Here is a 17,002-nt window from a genome sequence, read left to right as displayed (position 1 = left end):
AGAGCGGAGGGGGGCGGTGGCTGCGGCCGGCCGCGCTCCCGGGGATTGGACTAGCTGATCTCTCGAGGTCCCTTCCGATCCCTGACATTCTGTGATTCCGTGTGAGAGCGGGGCCGGGCTGGGGGACGTGCGGGAAGGGGGCCCGGAGCGAGGGAGGGGAGTCCCGGGGCGAGGGAGGGGCCCGGGGAGGCGCACGGGGCTCCGGCGGGTGCGGGGCCTTGGGCGGCGGTGTTGGCGGCCGCCTCCCGGGTGGCTCCGTTCGGCCGCGGAGCAGCGGCTCCAGGGCCCGCCCCTCCCCGAGACCCCCTCGGTCTCCGGCATCGCCGTGGGAGCGTGGGGTCGGGGCCGCGAGGCCGCCGCCCCGAGCCCGGTGGGCACCGCGTCCTGCGGGGATGCGCCACCTTAAGCAGGCGCGGGCGGACGGGGCGCGGGGGCCGGCGGGTCGGGTGGCAGCTCCGCCAGCCGGGACCGCCGGGGCCCCGCCGGCACCTCCCGCTCCCGCCCTGACCCCTGCCCCATGGGGGGCGAGCGGAGACCCCGTGCCCGCCGGGCCGCCCCCCGCGCCCGCCCGCCCGACGACAGCCGGCTGCGCCCCGCCTGAGCCGCTCGGCGCCCCGCCGACCCCCCGCCGCCAGCGCCGAGGCGAGGGACGCCCGAGGATCCCCGGAGCGGGGCGGGGGGAGCTCCCCCGCCGGGGGCGGGGAGACGGGCGGGGAGCAGGGTGCGGGGAGCGGAGGGGCCGGGGCAGCGGCCCGCGCCCTCAGGATGTTCCCGCAGGGACGGCACCCGGTAAGTACCGGGGCGGGCGCGGGCCGGGCTGGGCGAGCGCAGCGGAGCCGCAGCCGCTAAGCGGGCCGTCTCTCCCCAGACCCCCCTCCAGCCCGGGCAGCCCTTCAAGTTCTCGGTCCTGGAAATCTGCGACCGCATCAAGGAGGAATTTCAGTTCCTGCAGGCTCAGTACCACAGGTGCGGGCGGGGGACCCCGGGTTTAGCGGGGGCGTGGGGCGGACGGTGGGGAGGCGAGGTGGCTTAGGGGGCAGGAGGTGGTCGGGGGTCAGGCAAGGCTGCGGGCAGAGGCAAGCGTCCGGAGAAGGGGTGTAACGGGGACTGAGGGCACGGGGAGAGGGGAGTCCAGGCACAGGGGGTGAACTGGGGCAGGAGAAGAGGGAGAAAGGGGTCCTGGTGAAAGGAGCGCTTGGGGAAGAACAGGAGAGCGGTTTCAGCTGAGGGGTGGCATGAAGCCATGAATTGGGGTGCCAGGTCTTGAGTGGGGGCCCCACAGACTGTTTCCTCCAGCTGAGCTGGGTGCGAGGCAACGTGGAGGGGACGGCAGCGGTGCTGCAGGAACGGAGCACTGGCTGGGAGCGATAGACCGTCCAGGGGGAGTGAGGGCCACAGGGGTTCGGGTCCCCCAGGGATGGCAACACCAGGTAGGGGTGGGCGTGTGACACCCCCGTGGCCCCATGAGACTGCGGGGGGAGGCAGGAGGTGTGCTGAGCTTGCTGAGCTCGCGGGGTGGAAAGTGGGAACTGGGGGGGACGGGGCAGGAGATGTGGGTCCGTGAATGAAAACTGTGGATCCTCGTTGCAGCCTGAAGCTGGAATGTGAGAAGCTGGTGAGCGAGAAGACGGAGATGCAGAGACATTATGTCATGGTGAGCTACCCCTGTCCCCCCTGCCTCCCCCAAAAGCATCCCTGAGTGCCACCCTCCGGTGGGGCCCCAGGCTCGGGGGCTGCACCCAGCCGCTCGGCCAAATGGCCAGTGGCCTCCCCAAGCCCCCCCTGGCCAGGGGCATGCCTGGCCTGGGCCTGGCCTGGGTGGTGGGGCTGGGGTGCCTGAGTTAGGAAGGAGTTAATAATTCCTAGCAACGGCTGGCTCTTCTGCTGATGGCTGCTGCCACTCAGTGCTGCTTGAGCCCAGGAATCGTGCCATAGGTTTTGTCTCTTTTATTTTCTTTTTTGCCTTTTTCTGTTTGGCTTTTTAAGAGATCTCCCTCTCCTCTCCCAAGGTGGGGAGTGTCTTGGAAGTGGTACCCTAAGGCCAGTGTTTTGGGTGGAAGGCGAAGCTGCCTTTAGAAGGAGCAGGGCAGGAGCCCTCTGCAGTTGCCAGTGCCCGGTTAATAGCCCCCGACCCACCCTGGGCACCATCCAGAGCCCAACCTTCTGCCCGCAGCCCTGGCAGGAGGGGGGTAGTTGCTGGAAGGACTGGAAGAGGATGGGAATTGCAGAGCTCAAGCAGCATTCCTTCTCCTACAGCACCTGATATTACCAGCCCCTCTGAGGAAAGGGAGAACTGAAGTTATGCTGTCCAAAAGGCAAACAACCTAAACTAGGGCAACCCCAACCCCCTGGGTGATGACAGCCCCGTCCGTGAGGCCAGGGTATTGGGATTTATCGGCGTTGCAGGGCACATTCCCGTCACCCACCAGCTGGGATCCCTTCCCACATCCCCGAGGCTCAGGGATTCCCAGAAGGGGGCTGCTGCCTTTGAAACAGGCTTTGCTGGAGGAAGGCAGCTCCTCTGGTCCCCCCCTTCTCCCCGTCCTCAGGGGTGAGGGGACAGGGTCTGCTGCTGTCACTGCTGCCAGAGTCGCCAGTGGCTGGTGGAAGGTGTAACCCGGTGTCATCTTTGCTTTTGTGCAGGCACAGCCACCCGTGCGACCAGAGGGGCAGCTGCATGAGGGAGTGGGTCTGGGTTAGGAGTGGGAAGGGACAGGCCAGGACAGGAGGGGATGTGGGGGGCAACGGGGCTGGCTTAAACTAATGCCAAAACTGCGGTGTAACCATCACAGGTGTTAAACAGTCTGCACTGTGGCTGCTCCCTGCCTTCTCCCAGGCTCGTGGCACGGGTCTCAGCCCGTGTTGCGCTGGGCAGGTGTTTCCCGGGGCTGGGGGGAGCGGGGACCCTCGGCAGCAGCGGTGCGGTTCGGCTGTGGGGCGCAGGGGCTGGCTGCCGAGCCCCTGGCTGGTAACGGGCCGGTTGCTCTGGGCGGCTCCTAACCAGGCTGTGTTGTGGTTTTGTCTCAGTACTATGAGATGTCCTACGGGCTGAACGTTGAGATGCACAAGCAGGTAAGCGAGGCGGGGTCCGGGCCAGCGGCAGGGGATGGCGGGGAAGAGGCCAAGGATGGAGACTTTGCTGGAAAATGGTCTCCCCCGTGCCCGTGTAGCTGTAATGGGACGGGAGACGTAGCGCAGCTCTGTGCAAGGGGCTGGCTGCAAAGGGGTTCAGCAGCTGTCAGGACGTGCACTACTGAGTTCTGGTAGGTGCCTTGGGACAGGGCCTCCCCCCTGCATCCCAAAGCACCTCTCGGAGCCTGGCCGCGAGCCCTGCGCACGTCCCTCCCCACAGCAGTTCCCTGGGGCCCCAGACACAGGAGGGAGGTGGAGGAAACAGCAGGAGCTGGAACCCAGAGGCAAATGGATTCCCTTTCTTTTCTTTTTTTTTAAATCCCCTTTTCCTTTCCTGGAGCCAGAGGAGTGTTTTCACCCTTCCCTGGTTCCCCTTTTGTTCCAGCGTTAATTTGCTTTCCCTCTTCAGATTTATCAATCTAGTCATCACGGGCCCTCTGCCAGGGAAATTAGTTTGGACCAATGCCTGACAAAGTGGCAAGTCAACTGCCATATTCCTCCAGCTGGCTCAGCCCTTCCGAGTTTGCTCCTTTTGTTATCAGGGAGAGGCGTAGAGCCCGCGAGCCCGTTCCTGCCATCCTCACATGCTCCGGGCTCCGATGGGACTGGGACCCCGGGATGGGACTGGGACCCCGGGGTGGCCCGAGCCATGCAGGGTGACAGAGGTGATGGCCCAGTAACTGGGGAGAGGGACCCCTGGCCCACTGGGGTCCAGCTCCTGGCTCTGTGTGGGCAGGAGAGGTCTGGAGTGGGGGGTGTCTCTGGCTCCCGGGGTCCTGCGTGGGCTTTGGGGCGGTGGCTGACACAGCAGCTGGGGCCCGCGGGTGACCGAGGTGCTGGTGGGCGCGGGCGCACTCCCTGGGCGCCTTTGGGCGCAGCAGGTAAATGTCCCCTTTGTTCTTTGCCGGCTTTGTGCGTGGTTTGACCTCTCTGCAATGCTGTCAGGGATTGTCGGAAACCTGAGATGAGAAAACACTTCAGAGCAGCCAGTTTCCTCGCTGCCGCTTGCTGGGCCGGGGACGGGTATGGGAGTGCTCTGTGCCTCCACCCCCCCTCTGGAAGGAGCAGGGAGAGCTGCCGCTGGCCCAGGGCTTCGGCGGGGCTGGGAGCAGGGCCCCTGCTCTGGCCGGGGCCGGGAGGGCAGAGCAGGCACCACCGTCGGTGCTTTGCAGGGCTTTGCTGGTGCCACGCAGGGGGCTGAACTCGTTGGTGTGAATTTTGTGCCCTCCTTGCTCTCCCCCCGGCTTCGTGTCCGACGCTCAGGGAGAGAGCAAGCAGCTCGCCGATGGCCGGCTGCCAGCGCCTGCGGCTCGGCTCCCCCCATGCCTGCCAGCCTGCCCGCTGGCTGCGAGAGCGGCAGCCCACAAAGCCAAGATGGGTTTGGGCTGAGCAAAGCCAGCTGGGCTGCGAGAGGACTGACAGCTCAGAGCTCGGCTTGGCCTGGATCCACGGAGGGATGTAGGAGCTGCGTTCCCTCCCATGTGCCTGGGGGGACCTGACAGCCTGGGAGGGTCCCACAGCCCTGGGCAGGGTCCTCCCTTGGCAGCAGCTTGGGAAATCCCCGCGGGGACGCGGAGGCAGCAGGAGGATTTGCGCTGCGCGGGTGCAGGTGGGAAGAGCTGATCTCCTCCGCAGAGGCTGTGTGCGGCTGCGGGATGCTGCGCTGCCCTGCTCTCCGCTGGAGGGGACGGGACGGGGCTGGGCTCGGAGCCCTCCCGTCTGTGGTGATACCTGCTTCCTCTTCCAGGCAGAGATTGTCAAGAGGCTGAGTGCCATCTGCGCCCAGATTATACCCTTTCTGACGCAGGAGGTGAGGGGGGAGGCAGGGGGTGTGCACTGGACTGCTCAGGCTTCTCTCGAGGCCCTCGAGAAGGGGCGAACCCGAGTCGAGCCTGAACAGTGGGAGGTTTGCGGGGAGAAACCTCTGTACCTGGGCTGGAGGGACGGGAGAGGGGGCTGCGCAGCCCGGGCGGCCGGGGTGGTGCTGGGTCCCTCGGCCGGGAGCACGGCGTGAGCTCCCCGTGCTCTTCCCTCCCAGCACCAGCAGCAGGTCCTGCAGGCGGTGGAGCGGGCCAAGCAGGTCACCATGGGGGAGCTGAACAGCATCGTCGGGGTGAGTCGCGCTGCCCGGCCGCGGGCGAAGGCTCTTTCCCACTCGGGGCTCAGACCGCGCGGTGCGGTGATGGGGGAAGGCAGGGTCTTTACCGCTTCAACAGGCCCAGGGCTGGTCCCCTGCAGCCAGAGGGTTTGCCACTGTGTCCCGAAGGCAGTGGGTGGCCTCTGGGATCCTCCCTGGCCCCTGCGCCCTGAGCAGGGCAGGGCAGAGCCATGGCCTGGGCTCGTCTGCCGTGTCGGGGTCACATCCGCGGTGGGGAGGTACTCGAGGTGCCCAGGGTGGAAGGGGCAGGTGATGTGACCTGCGCTGTGCAGCCTCGGCAGCTCTGCTCCCCTCCCGTCCCATCGCGCTTGGCACCGCAGCTCGCGCAGGAGGCTGAGGGCACGGGCATGGCCGCGGCTGTCTCCTCCCGGGCTGAGGACCGTTTGCTCTTTTTCTTTCAGCAGCAGCAGCTTCAGCACCTCTCCCACCACGCATCCCCCATCCCGCTGGCTCCCCACCCCTCCAGCATGCAGCCTTCCAGCCTGAGCGGGGTCAGCAGCGCCTCGGGGCTCCTGGCGCTCTCGGGGGCATTGATGGCACAGTCTCAGCTGGCTGCCAAGGAGGACAGAGCGGCCCAGGATGGGGAGCACAGAGGTAAGGGGAGGAAGCACAGCTGGATTAGCCCTTCGAAGGGTGGACAAGTCAGTGCTGGGCGACATCCCAGAGATGCTTGGGCAGCGCTGGGAGGGATCCTGCTGCCTGCTCTGCCTGTTTCCCAGGGGTCCTTAATGCCTGGCAGCTGCTCCCCGGGGCTGGGGGGAGCGGCAAGCGCTGCGGATGACAGATCCAGCTAATTAAATATCTGCAGCCCCGGGAGGCTGGCTCCATTTCTGACCAGGGGAACAGCTGCCGTGCAGTGACGGTGTGTGGCGGCGCGGGGCACGGCTGCGTGTGCACCCCAGACACTGGGCAGCAGGGCTCTGGGCGCGTGTGTGTGCGCACGTGGGTCCTCCTGCTCCCCTGGGTATTTCCCGTGTGTGAGGGTCCCCCCTCCACGAGGCAGCTGGGAGGGCGTGAGATCCCCACCACCGAGAAACACTCTCTTCACACCAAGGTTTACACCAGGGAAAGATCTGATGCCTGAAGCTGAGACTTTATGGGAAAATACTGTTGCAAGCCCCTGATAGAAGTTGTGGGAGCCACGGATCTGTGGCAGGGAATTTAGAAAGCAGAGCCTTGCTGTGTGTGTGGTGCCTTGTAAATAGCAGCAATTCCTCATCCTTATGGGTGCCTCCTCCTATCAAAGTGCTTTACAAACATCATCAATATTTAATCATCGTTAAATCAGTGCTCTGAATGCTACTGGCAGGCCTGGGCCAAATTAATACCACCACCCAGCTTTGCTGGTGGCTTGTTGCTGTTGAAGTGCCGCGCGAAGGAGAAGCCGCCCTGTGCTGGAGTCACCCTCTGCAGAGCGCGGGCCAGGGTTTGCTGGCAGGAAGGCTGAGGCACGGACAGAGGCTCTGGGCAGCAGGGCAGCTCTGTGGGCTAGAAACAGGCAGTCAAGTTCAGCAGCTGCAGTGGTGTTCCTCTGCAGACTCCTCTGGGGAAGGTGCTGGCTGCTCCCAATGTCCCCGATTTGGAGTCTGGGAGCGCTGCTGGGACAGGACCCCACAGTAACAGCAAAACTGGGCAGTTTGTTGCGTTTTCCTAATGATCCGGTTTTCCTTGTAGGATTTCAAGGTGGTGAAAATAGCAGCAGGAAACTGTCCGTGTCTGCTTTGTGCCCCTGCGCGCAGGTTTTAATTCTGCCGGTGTTGCTTTAAGGGTGGCCCTCCCTAAAGGAGAAAAATCAAACTCCAGAAGGGATAAAAGCACAGGCTGTGCTGTGCCTGCCTTAACCCTTACAGACCCGGGCAGCCTGTGCTTCCCTGGCAGCTCCCGCAGGGCACAGCCCAGAGCCGCTCCTGGGCAGAGGCATCCCGCCGTGGCAGAGGGCACAAAGACACCCAGAATAATTCCCCTAAAAAAAAAAACAAAACAGTGAAATGCTACATATGGCTTGGGTTAATCCCTGGTGCTCTGCCACAGTTAGCTGGAGCTGGTGTGGATCAAGCTGAGCCAGGGCTGGAGCGCTGATGGCAGGCGCCCGGACCCTCTCCCTCCCCTTTCCCCAGCTTCATCTCCTGATATCCGCCTGCCTCCTTGTGCCAGCAGAGACTGGGATGAGCTTGTTCTCCCCAAATGCTGATGCGATCGTTAGGAGTGAAAATCAGCCAGGGAGGGTTGTTAGACCCCAGCCTGTAACCCCATGTTTAGGTTTGTAGCAAACGCCTGGCACTTCTTCCCTGGGCCCAGGGAGGTGCACCCGGTTTGTTGTGCTTGTAAAACAGCCTCCGAGGGTTTCCAAGCAGGGCACTTCGGGTGGGTGCTATTCAGGAGGTCTCAGCTGGCTCGTGCCCTCCTGGCAGCCTTGGACCTGTCGCCACGTCCAGGGAAGAGGTTCCAAAGCTTCAGTGAATTTCTTGAAAGTAGGTGGGTGCATAGAGCAATTCCCCCTGCTCCCCTGGGGAAGGCCAACGTGCTCACCTCCTGTTAGACATCAGAGAACCCACGCTGCAGGTGGGCACAGTGGGAAATCGGGTGTGATTTGTGAGCCTGTGTCCCGCTGTCTCCTCCCGTATTGCCCTGCAGTGCCCCCTCTCCTCCCTGCCCCAGTCCCTGGGGCACAGCCTCTGCATTAACAGCCTCTTCCTCTTCTCCCCTCTGCCTCGCCGACACGGACCTGCCCGGACGCTCTCCCTGCTGCCGCCTGGGTTCCAGAGCACGCCCCGAGCCGGGTGAGTGGTGCCGGCACGCCTGGCCCTGGCTGGGCTGCTGGTTTCCTTCGCACGTGGGGCCAGGTTGGCGTCGTGGAGCTCCTTGGCGAGGGGAGGCCGCTCTGCAGGCAGAGCAGGTCCACGCTGTTGCCCTGTGCGCTGCAGCCCAGGCGCCCTGCTCTCCTGCTGTGGGCTCCGGCTCTCCCATTTGTGTCTCCTGACGTGCAGGCTCCTTTCCTCCCCCTCCCTCCCCAGCTTGGTGGATAAGGGCAGGGGACATCTCCCCCTGCCACCATGAGTTACCTTTCAGGGCTGTCTGTGTTTGCACACAAGGTGACAGGCTTCCAGGACTGGCCTTGCCCCGGGTGCTGAGTTTGCGAGGGCTCAGCATGGCAAGAAAGGGGAGCTGGGGGCTGCGGGTGGGCAGGCACCACTTGGTTGCATTATCATCCTCCAAGCAGCGAGCTCGGGGGCGGCAGGGGATTTGGGACACCCCTGCGGCTGCTGGCCCCATCTCAGGGAAGGGCCGTTCGTCCTGCTCGGCCCCGTCCTGCTGCCCAGCCGCTGGCTCCTGCGGCAGCACGGTTAAGGTGAAGTAAACACGTCTGCGATGGGGATTTTCCACTGGGCCATGCCTTGTTATCAGCCGAAGGGGCGGATCTGCTCTCCAGCCGCGCTGGGGATGCTGCCGGGCTCAGCTCCTGCCTTTCGCAGCCAGTGGCTGGGCCAGGGCACGGCTGCGGCTCCTCGTCCTCCCCTGTCCCCACCACAGCCAGGCTCATCTGCCGCTGGGGCTGTTGCCCCCCTGCCCACCCCTCTGCTCTGGCAGGGAAGAGGAGCCTGTGGCTTTGGGGTTTTGGGCAGGGCTTTGTTCTCTCCTTCTTCCTCCTGCCGCCAGCCAGGGAGATGATTTGCCTGGTTGGAGGTGGTGATGGGCTGATGGACCCGCTGTGCTCCCCCTGGGAAGGGGCTGGGCTGTGGGGCCTGGCCAGGTTTGAGGGGTAGGCAGGGGAAGAGGGGAGGGCAGCTCACTTTGGAGTTGTTCTGGGGCCAAGCTGGGAAAGGGAGGTGATGGTATGTTGGGGCTGTGTGTGGGTCAGTCTCTCAGCACCCTAAAAATGCATCTGCCTTCTGCCCATGCCAGGAGACTGTGGGCAGCCAACCCCTAGGGACGGTCCCCATCCTGCTTCCATTTGTCTGCCCCGTCAGAGCTGAATGGATGAATTTGTGCTAGAACTCGGGTCTGGAAACATCTTCCCCAGCCTTGCTTAAAGCAGCAGGCTAAACCCCATCTCTGCCCCCAGGCCCATTTGGATCTTGGAGGACTCTTGGCCAAGGGTGCCCGGGATGCCAGTAAGGGGATGCCACAGGTATCAGCGCAGAGGGGAAGAGCAGTGCCTCCCCCTTTAGCCCTGACACCTGCTTGGTGGGGGACGGGGACCTCTGCCCCACACCGGCTGTGGCCCAGGTTGCACAGATCGCTGTCTGGATGCTGGACCTGGCTGGGTGCAGCCGGCAGCACCGGGAGGTCCCTTCCAGAGGGGAAATGCGGCTGGCAGGGCTTTGCGTGCTGACTGCTCTCCCCCCGGCTCACGTGCCTTCCTCTCCCCTCTCTTCTCAGAGCGTTTCTGCTTCACCTCCCGAGAGCCCGCAGGACAAGGAGCGGGCAGGAGGCACGGGGCTGAAGCGGAAGCGGGAGGAGAAGGACCTGCCTGGGCATTATGTGAGTGCACCAAAGAGCGCGGCTGCGGGAGACGGGCCGGGGGGCTGTAACGAAGTGAGGAGCCCCGGGAGGCCCCTCAGCCGGAGGGCTGAGCCTCTGCCTGCAGGGCGGGGTGTTGGTCCACGAGAAGGGATGTGCAGGAGAAGACGGGGTCTCTCTGCTGGCTGGGGTCCTGTGGGGCAGAGCCTCTCCCACTCCTGACTGAGCCTCTCTGGGTTTCTCCCCCCTTGCAGGACAGCGATGAGGACAAGAGCGACTACAACCTGGTGGTGGATGAGGTGAGCCCACACCCTTAAGGGCATGCTGAAGCCGTGCAGGGTATCCAGCTCAAGCTGTAGTCATCAGGTTTAGGACGCTGGTTCCCGAGCTTTGGGGTTAGTTAGGCTCTGGGTCATGGCTGCTGGGCAGGGGCGGCCAGCCAGGACACGTGCCAGCCCTGCTCCGGTGTGTTCACGCCAGCCAAGGCCGATTCCGATTCACAGTGCTCCGGGTCGAAGGCTGTGCCAGCCAGGGCTCAGCTTTGCCAGCCGTAGGCTTGGCTCCACTTCACCATCCCGCTCCAGCCCCTCTCCTGTAGCACCCTGCACGGGGAGGGCTGCGAGCCCCGGGGAGCTGGGCTTGCTGCTGGCAGCTCCTGCGTGCGGAGGGGGCAGGAGCCGGCAGGCTGTGCCGCCCTTGGCAGGGGGGTCGCAGCCCAGCCCCAGCCCCGCCAGCCCCGCTCCGGGCGGCCTCGCACGGTGCCTGGCCCTAGAGCAGCCTTGGCTTTGACACACTGAGCCCGTGTCCGTGTTGCAGTGCAGGGGGTACGCTGAATTTCAGTCTCTTGCAACCAAACTGCCAGGCGCTTCTGGTACAACCCCAGAGACTTCTTCTTCCCCCAGGACCCCCCCTCGGACCCCGGCAGCCCCAGCCACGCACCCAGCAGCCGGCTCCTGGCAGCCCACCGGGAGATGCCCGAGAGCCCTGCCTCCCTCCCTGCCTCCATCGCCTCCAGCCGGAGCACGACCCCCCTGAAGCCGAAGGACCAGAGCCTGGTGGGGAGGCGCGTGGGCAGCCTGGGCCGTGGGTGGGCAGCAGGGCTGGGGATGTGGCCCCAGATTTCTCTGGGGGGTGAGGAGACGCCAGTGCTGAGTGTTTGGTACCCACCGCCGGACTCCCCGGCACTGGGGGCAGAGGTCTGTGCCCTCGGAGGGAGGCTCATCATCTGCTCGGCAGCAGCCTGGACCTGCAGGTATTTTCCATCCAGCTGCCTGCAGGATTCCCCAGAGCTGCTCACAGCAATCGATTTTTCTTTTTTTTTTTTTCCCCTTCCTCCTTGCCAAGCGCCAGCTCAATGCTCAGATTGAAACATCAGCATGCGGGAAGGGGGAGGGACATTTCTGCTGCTCCGTGGCCCCCGGCCGCTGCAGGGACCGAGGATGCACCCCCGGCATCCCGGGGTCAGGAGCCGGCTGGGGGCCGCGGGGAGCAGCTCCCCGGCACAATCGGATTAGAGCAGACAAAGCGCCCTGAGCAATCTGCCGGCGCAGCACGTAGCTTTGCTCTGTTATTAATTTTTTTTTCCTTTGCTGGTGTCAACAAAATCCCCAGGCAGAAAAAGAGGAAGAAATAGGAGAGGCAAGAAAAAAGAAAGGAATGACATAGCTGTGGGGATCGAAGAGGCCGGTTTGTCCCAGGCATCCTCCCGGTCCTGCTCCGTGGGGGCTGGGGAGGGGGGTGCCCCCCGCACAAGAGGGATTTCACACGCGGGAGCAGCAAATCTCTGTGTAACGGCCCCGGGGGGCCTCGTGCCAGCGGCAGTGTGCTGCAGGGGTGCAGGACCGGGGTGGTTTGGGGTGGTGCGGGACTTGCCTTGGGCGTTCGCACCCAGAGAGGGGAGCGGGGACAGGGGCTCCTTCCTCGCCGTGGGAAGGGCACGAGGGGCAAAGGGGGAAAGGAGCGGGGTTGGGGCCCGGGACGGCCAAGTCCCCGTCTGGCTCCGTGCGTGAGCGGCGCCTCTGGGTGCCCCCTCCCCTCGCGGGTGGCCCGGGGCTGTGTCAGGCCGGTGGCGCTGGGCATCGCCCGCCCGGGAGCGGTCCCGCCGCTGAGGCTGCGCTTCCCTCTGCCCCGCAGACCGACCCTCCGGCCAGCACTCCCACCTCCAAGCCCTCCTCTTCCTCGCCGCCCCGCGACTCCCTCTCGCCGGGCCCGGGGCCCAGCGCGGCCGCCCCGCTCCGGCAGCCCCCCGCCAAGGTGCCCGCCACCAGCACCATCCGTGAGTGTTCGGGGACGGGGGGTGTCGTGCTCTGCGGACGGTGCCAGGGGGGCTGGGGTGGCCGTTTTGCTCCACGTAATCAAATCTCGACGGCAGCCAACGTGTGCACCCATGTGCACTTACCACATACCCAACGGGCACCACGTCCCGGCGGGCTCAGACCCAGGGGAGGTGCCGTGTCGGTGCGCGGAGCTCTTTGCTGTGGGTGTTATGGCGGGGGCAGGTGTTTTGTCCGGAGATCACCGTTTTTCTCTGACAAGTTGTCGTTTTTGCTGTGGCTGTGTGAAGCCACGTGCTGCAGGGCTTGGCTGCAGGGGTAGGAGGAGTGGCCAAGTGCTGCCGCCCGCACGTGAGGATGCAGGAGGCCAGGAGGTGGCCGGTCTCCCTGTGCAGCTGAGGATCCCCGTAGGGGTGAGGGTCTGTGTGCGCTGGGTGCCGCAGAGACCCTGGGTGAGGTCCCGCTGACCCAGGAGCCCCTGTCGGTGGCTGCCACCTTCTGAAAGCACAGGGGAGGGAGCGTGAGCGCTCAGCAGTGGCTGCTGTGGTGGCTGACGGTGACTGGCCATGCCCCTCTTCCTGCCTCAGTTTCCTTGAAGACATTTAGGGAAGACGTCTCTGGAACAGCTCGGCCACCATCTAGCCGAAGGGACCAGAAGGTGATGGGAGGAGGACAGCTAGCCCAAGGGAGAAATAGAGCCAGGACTGGAGACGTTAAACCCTTGTCTGGCCAGAAAATTATAGTGGTTTAGCAAAAATTGAATTGGAATGGATTTCAATAAACCATCGAAACCCTGGAGGTAGAGCCACTTAGCCATCAACTGCGAGTAATTTGGCCTGGCCGAGACTGAAGGGGCATTGGCAGCAGAGAGGAGGGTTGCTGTGGGTTGGTGGCTGGTCTGTGCTGCGTCCTTTGGAGGGACGGAGCGATTTGCTCTCCCGTGCTCGATCTGCATCCCAGACTGATGGGACTCGGGGGCTGCCCCTCCCCTTTGGTCTTTGGCTCCCGGTCCATAACCTGCCTGCCCTCCTCCTGATCCCCCGGTTCACGCCGGGCTTGGCTGGGCCCGGTGCAGGGGTGACGCTGCCTCTTGCTGCCTGGCTTCTGCCAGACGCCCGTTCCCCTCGGGCGATGCTCGCGCCCGTGGGCCAGGGCCAACGCGCGGGTCTCTCCTCGTGCAGCTCTCCGCAGCCCGCTGAGCGTGTCCAGCCCCTACACGTCCTCCTTTGGGATGGCGCCTCACACCACCCTCAACGGGGAGCTCACGGCCTCCAGCGTGTACGTGGGCGTCCACCTCTCGCCGCAGGTCAGCAGCGCGGTGGTGTACGGCCGGTCCCCTGTGGTAAGTCACCCAGGGACAGGCCCAATCTGCTGCCACGTGTTGGCTCTGCCGCCTGTCCCCTGCTGTCCTGGGCACGCGCTGTCCCTGACGTGCAGTATCTGCACTGCTGCAGTGAGCTCAGGCCGGGGGTTGCAGCCATAGGAAAGGCTCCCTTCTGGTGGTGTCTGGGTTGTGGGGCCAGTGGAGGCTGCAGTGCTCCTGGAGAAGCTCCCACTGTCCCACTGGGGGTGTGGCTGCGTCTTTGAGAGCCAATTTTGGCCTTTGTCACTTGCATGTGGAAGAAGCAGCAAGCAGGGACCTCGCACAGAGCTGGGCTGGCCCCGTCCCAGGGCATGGGGGGGGAGGCATGAGCGCAGCCTTTGTGTCCCCTCCTGGGGGTCTGGCACTTGGCTCGTTACATGCCCTTTGCTTTGCGCAGGTGGCTTTTGAGTTGCACCCTCACCTGAGGGCTTCCACCGTCTCATCGTCACTCCCCACCATCCCCGGAGGGAAACCGTAAGTGTGGCCGCGGGCAGGGGCTGCAGGGAGGGTGGGCAGCCGGGGCCGAGCTGGGCAGCACGGGGCAGGGGGGTCTCCTTCCCCACAGCTCATTTCTAGAGCCAGTGGGTGTGGGGCAGGGGAGGGCCTGGCTGGAGTTTGTCTCTGCTTCTGAGTCCAACGCTGTCACTTCATTCTGGGCAGCTGGCGGTAACAAGGAGCTGGTTAATTATATCCCTCATTAGCCAGAGAGCACCGGGCACCTTCCACCTGGCTCGATCGTGGCTAACGAGAGAGGTCGGATCCTGCACGCTGGCATCATGAAGGGATTGTTCAGTCCTCTCTTCTGCTTCCCTCCAGCGCCTACTCCTTCCACGTCAGCGCCGAGGGGCAGATGCAGCCGGTGCCGTTCCCCCCCGACGCCCTCATCGGCTCCGGCATCCCCCGCCACGCGCGGCAGCTCCACACGCTGACCCACGGCGAGGTGGTCTGCGCCGTCACCATCAGCAGCTCCACGCGGCACGTCTACACCGGGGGCAAGGGCTGCGTGAAGGTGTGGGACGTGGGGCAGCCGGGCACCAAGACGGCCGTGGCTCAGCTGGACTGCTTGGTAAGGCAGAGGAACAGAAAGGCAATTTGTGGGGGCTGGGAGGGGAATGTGCCCCTGTTACAAGGGAGAGGGACAGAGGGTCCTTTCAAGTCTGTGATGAGAAAAGGAGCTCCATCTCCTGCCCCTGCCCCCCATGCACTGATCAGCTTCTTCACTCGCCCCATCCCTGTAATCCCAATTCAGAACCGCGACAACTACATCCGCTCCTGCAAGCTGCTCCCCGACGGCCGCAGCCTGATCGTGGGCGGGGAGGCCAGCACCCTCTCCATCTGGGACTTGGCGGCCCCCACGCCCCGCATCAAGGCCGAGCTCACCTCCTCCGCCCCCGCCTGCTACGCCCTGGCCATCAGCCCCGACGCCAAAGTCTGCTTCTCCTGCTGCAGTGACGGCAACATCGTGGTGTGGGACCTGCAGAACCAGACCATGGTGAGGTGAGCCCGGGGCAGGCGGCTGGTGGCACTGGGCAGGAATGTGGAGGGAGAGGCTGGCTCTTACAGAGCTGGCAGCCCTGATGGCCGTGCCCTCGCCCCTCCGTCCCCCTCTCTCCCAGGCAGTTTCAAGGCCACACGGATGGTGCCAGCTGCATCGACATCTCTAACTACGGCACCAAGCTGTGGACAGGGGGGCTGGACAACACGGTGCGGTGCTGGGACCTGCGGGAAGGGCGTCAGCTGCAGCAGCATGACTTCGGATCCCAGGTAGGGGCTGGGGCCAGCTGGGAGCACAGCGGGGCCGGCCGGGACCTGCCGGGCGTTGCCTGACCCTGCCTCTCCCCCCAGATCTTCTCCCTGGGGTACTGCCCGACGGGAGAGTGGCTGGCGGTGGGCATGGAGAGCAGCAACGTGGAGATCCTGCACGTCACCAAACCGGACAAGTACCAGCTGCACCTCCACGAGAGCTGCGTCCTCTCCCTCAAATTCGCCTCCTGCGGTAAGCAAGAGCCGTGTTTTCTGCTTGGGCTGTGTCGACTCTGGGGCAGGGGGTGGCTGTGTACAGCCCCAGACAGGTCCTTTTGCCCCCCCATGCTCAGATCCCCAGAGCAGCATCCCAAACGCTGACCCACTTTGTCTCCTGCCCCAGGGAAGTGGTTTGTGAGCACGGGGAAGGACAACCTGCTGAACGCCTGGCGGACGCCCTACGGAGCCAGCATCTTCCAGGTGCGGGGAGGCATTTGGACGGGGTGGGGATGAGGGTGGCTTCAGCCACCAGCACCGCCCTCACCGCCCATCCCGCTCACGTTCAGTCTAAGGAATCCTCATCGGTGCTGAGCTGCGACATCTCTGTCAACGACAAATTCATCGTTACGGGCTCTGGCGACAAGAAGGCCACAGTGTACGAGGTGGTGTACTGAGGCCCCGTCTGTCACCGTCCCTCGTCCATCAGGGAAGGGGCCAGGCCTTACCCAAAGCTGCCGGGGCTGGTGGCGCCTTCCCGGGCTGGGCCAGCCTGCCCCGAGCCCTGCTCTCCCTCCTCCTCTCCTTTCAGCCACCAAAATAAGGCCAGGGCACCAGCCCTGCTCCCCCTCCCAGTTCCTGCCCAGCACCTCGCAGAGGTGAAGGGGAGAGCTGGGGGTGAGGGGGTGACATGCTGCTTGTGGCCAGGCATCCCCCCGACCTGGGCAGGGGCTGGTCCGGGCGTCCTCCGGCCTCTCTGTCCCTCAAGGCTGGAGCCACGGTGAGGCCACGAGCGACAGAATAGTGCTGCTCCTGAAAGACTGCTACTGATTTAATGGCACCCATTTGCTGCTGCAGAAACAGCTGTAAATTATCAGTAAAGAAATGTATTTAACTGTGTTTTTCAATCCCTTACTAATAAAAAGGAACAAAAGAGTGGCTGGTCTGGTGGCGGGACAAGGGCTGACCTCACTGCAGGACCGATGGGAACCCATCTCAGCTGGCTGGGCTCGCTCCAGGGCAATGGCAACGATGGGGGTGAGGTGCTGCTGGGGGCTCTGGGAGAGGCCCCCCCGCCCTCCCCGGCCAGCAGCGCTGGAGAGGCCGTTCCTGCCATGACGGAGCCGCTCCTGCCCTGGCCACCCATGTGCCACAGCAGCCCCGGCTCCGGCACTGCCACAGCCCCAGCCCCGGCTCCAGGCTGGACAGGGGGAGCCATGGCAGGGGCTGGGGCACCGCAGCCGGCAGCACCCCGTGTCCCCGGCAGCCCTCGCCGTGGCCGCTGCCGGTGGCTGCGCTCCAGGGCTCTGGGCAAGAGCCCCGCTTCCCCGCGCAGCCCTGGCAGGAGACCAGGCCCACAACCAGCGCCAGCTGCTCACGTCTCATTTCCTTCAAAAACCGCTTCCTCCAGCCTCTGCCCGGCGCCCGCAGAGGCTGCCCCAGGGACGGCACCGCAGCTCCTGCCTGTCCTTCCCCGTGCTGCTCCGGCCCCGGGTTGCTCTGGACCGTGCACAGGACCACGGCACGGCTGAGGGCAGGGAGTGTGGGCAGCGACAGCCTGCTGCCCGGCCCCCACCGCCCCGCTGCCCGGCCCCACGGCCCTGCCCGCAGCCGAGAGCAGCAGCAAACCTGCCCCACGGCAGGAAAGGGAAAAGG

The 17,002-nt window shown here is 64.6% G+C and overlaps 1 protein-coding gene across 4 annotated transcripts; it reads left to right on the top strand.

Moving 5' to 3' along the window:
• The first annotated feature begins 426 nt into the window (after window positions 1–426).
• Window positions 427–16,283, top strand: TLE2 (TLE family member 2, transcriptional corepressor). Of its 4 annotated transcripts, none has more exons than XM_068420799.1 (20): window positions 427–789; window positions 869–966; window positions 1,591–1,654; window positions 3,028–3,072; window positions 4,880–4,942; window positions 5,171–5,245; window positions 5,695–5,884; window positions 8,054–8,070; window positions 9,671–9,772; window positions 10,006–10,050; window positions 10,654–10,806; window positions 11,885–12,026; window positions 13,206–13,366; window positions 13,785–13,861; window positions 14,204–14,453; window positions 14,637–14,884; window positions 15,004–15,151; window positions 15,233–15,383; window positions 15,534–15,610; window positions 15,697–16,283. In XM_068420799.1, the coding sequence occupies exons 1-20, from the start codon at window positions 766–768 to the stop codon at window positions 15,802–15,804; spliced, it is 2,238 nt and encodes a 745-aa protein (XP_068276900.1). In that variant the 5' UTR covers window positions 427–765; the 3' UTR covers window positions 15,805–16,283. The 4 variants fall into 4 exon arrangements, with proteins under 4 accessions (XP_068276900.1, XP_068276901.1, XP_068276899.1 ...); XM_068420800.1 differs by having other exon boundaries at window positions 5,692–5,884; window positions 13,206–13,330; XM_068420798.1 differs by having other exon boundaries at window positions 5,692–5,884.
• The last annotated feature ends 719 nt before the right edge of the window (window positions 16,284–17,002 follow it).

The sequence above is a fragment of the Nyctibius grandis genome, chromosome 31 (assembly GCF_013368605.1).
Source record: "Nyctibius grandis isolate bNycGra1 chromosome 31, bNycGra1.pri, whole genome shotgun sequence".
Taxonomy (NCBI): Eukaryota; Metazoa; Chordata; class Aves; order Nyctibiiformes; family Nyctibiidae; genus Nyctibius; species Nyctibius grandis.
The sequence above is the reverse complement of the archived record's forward strand: the minus strand, read 5'-3'. Positions and strand labels throughout refer to the sequence as shown.

Bases quoted from the DNA above. Each gene is read 5' to 3' on its own strand.
- TLE2 (XM_068420798.1), top strand. From the start codon at position 766: ATGTTCCCGCAGGGACGGCACCCG. The intron at 14,885-15,003 runs GTGAGCCCGGGG...CCTCTCTCCCAG, and splicing joins CAGAACCAGACCATGGTGAG to GCAGTTTCAAGGCCACACGG. The intron at 15,384-15,533 runs GTAAGCAAGAGC...CTCCTGCCCCAG, and splicing joins CCTCAAATTCGCCTCCTGCG to GGAAGTGGTTTGTGAGCACG.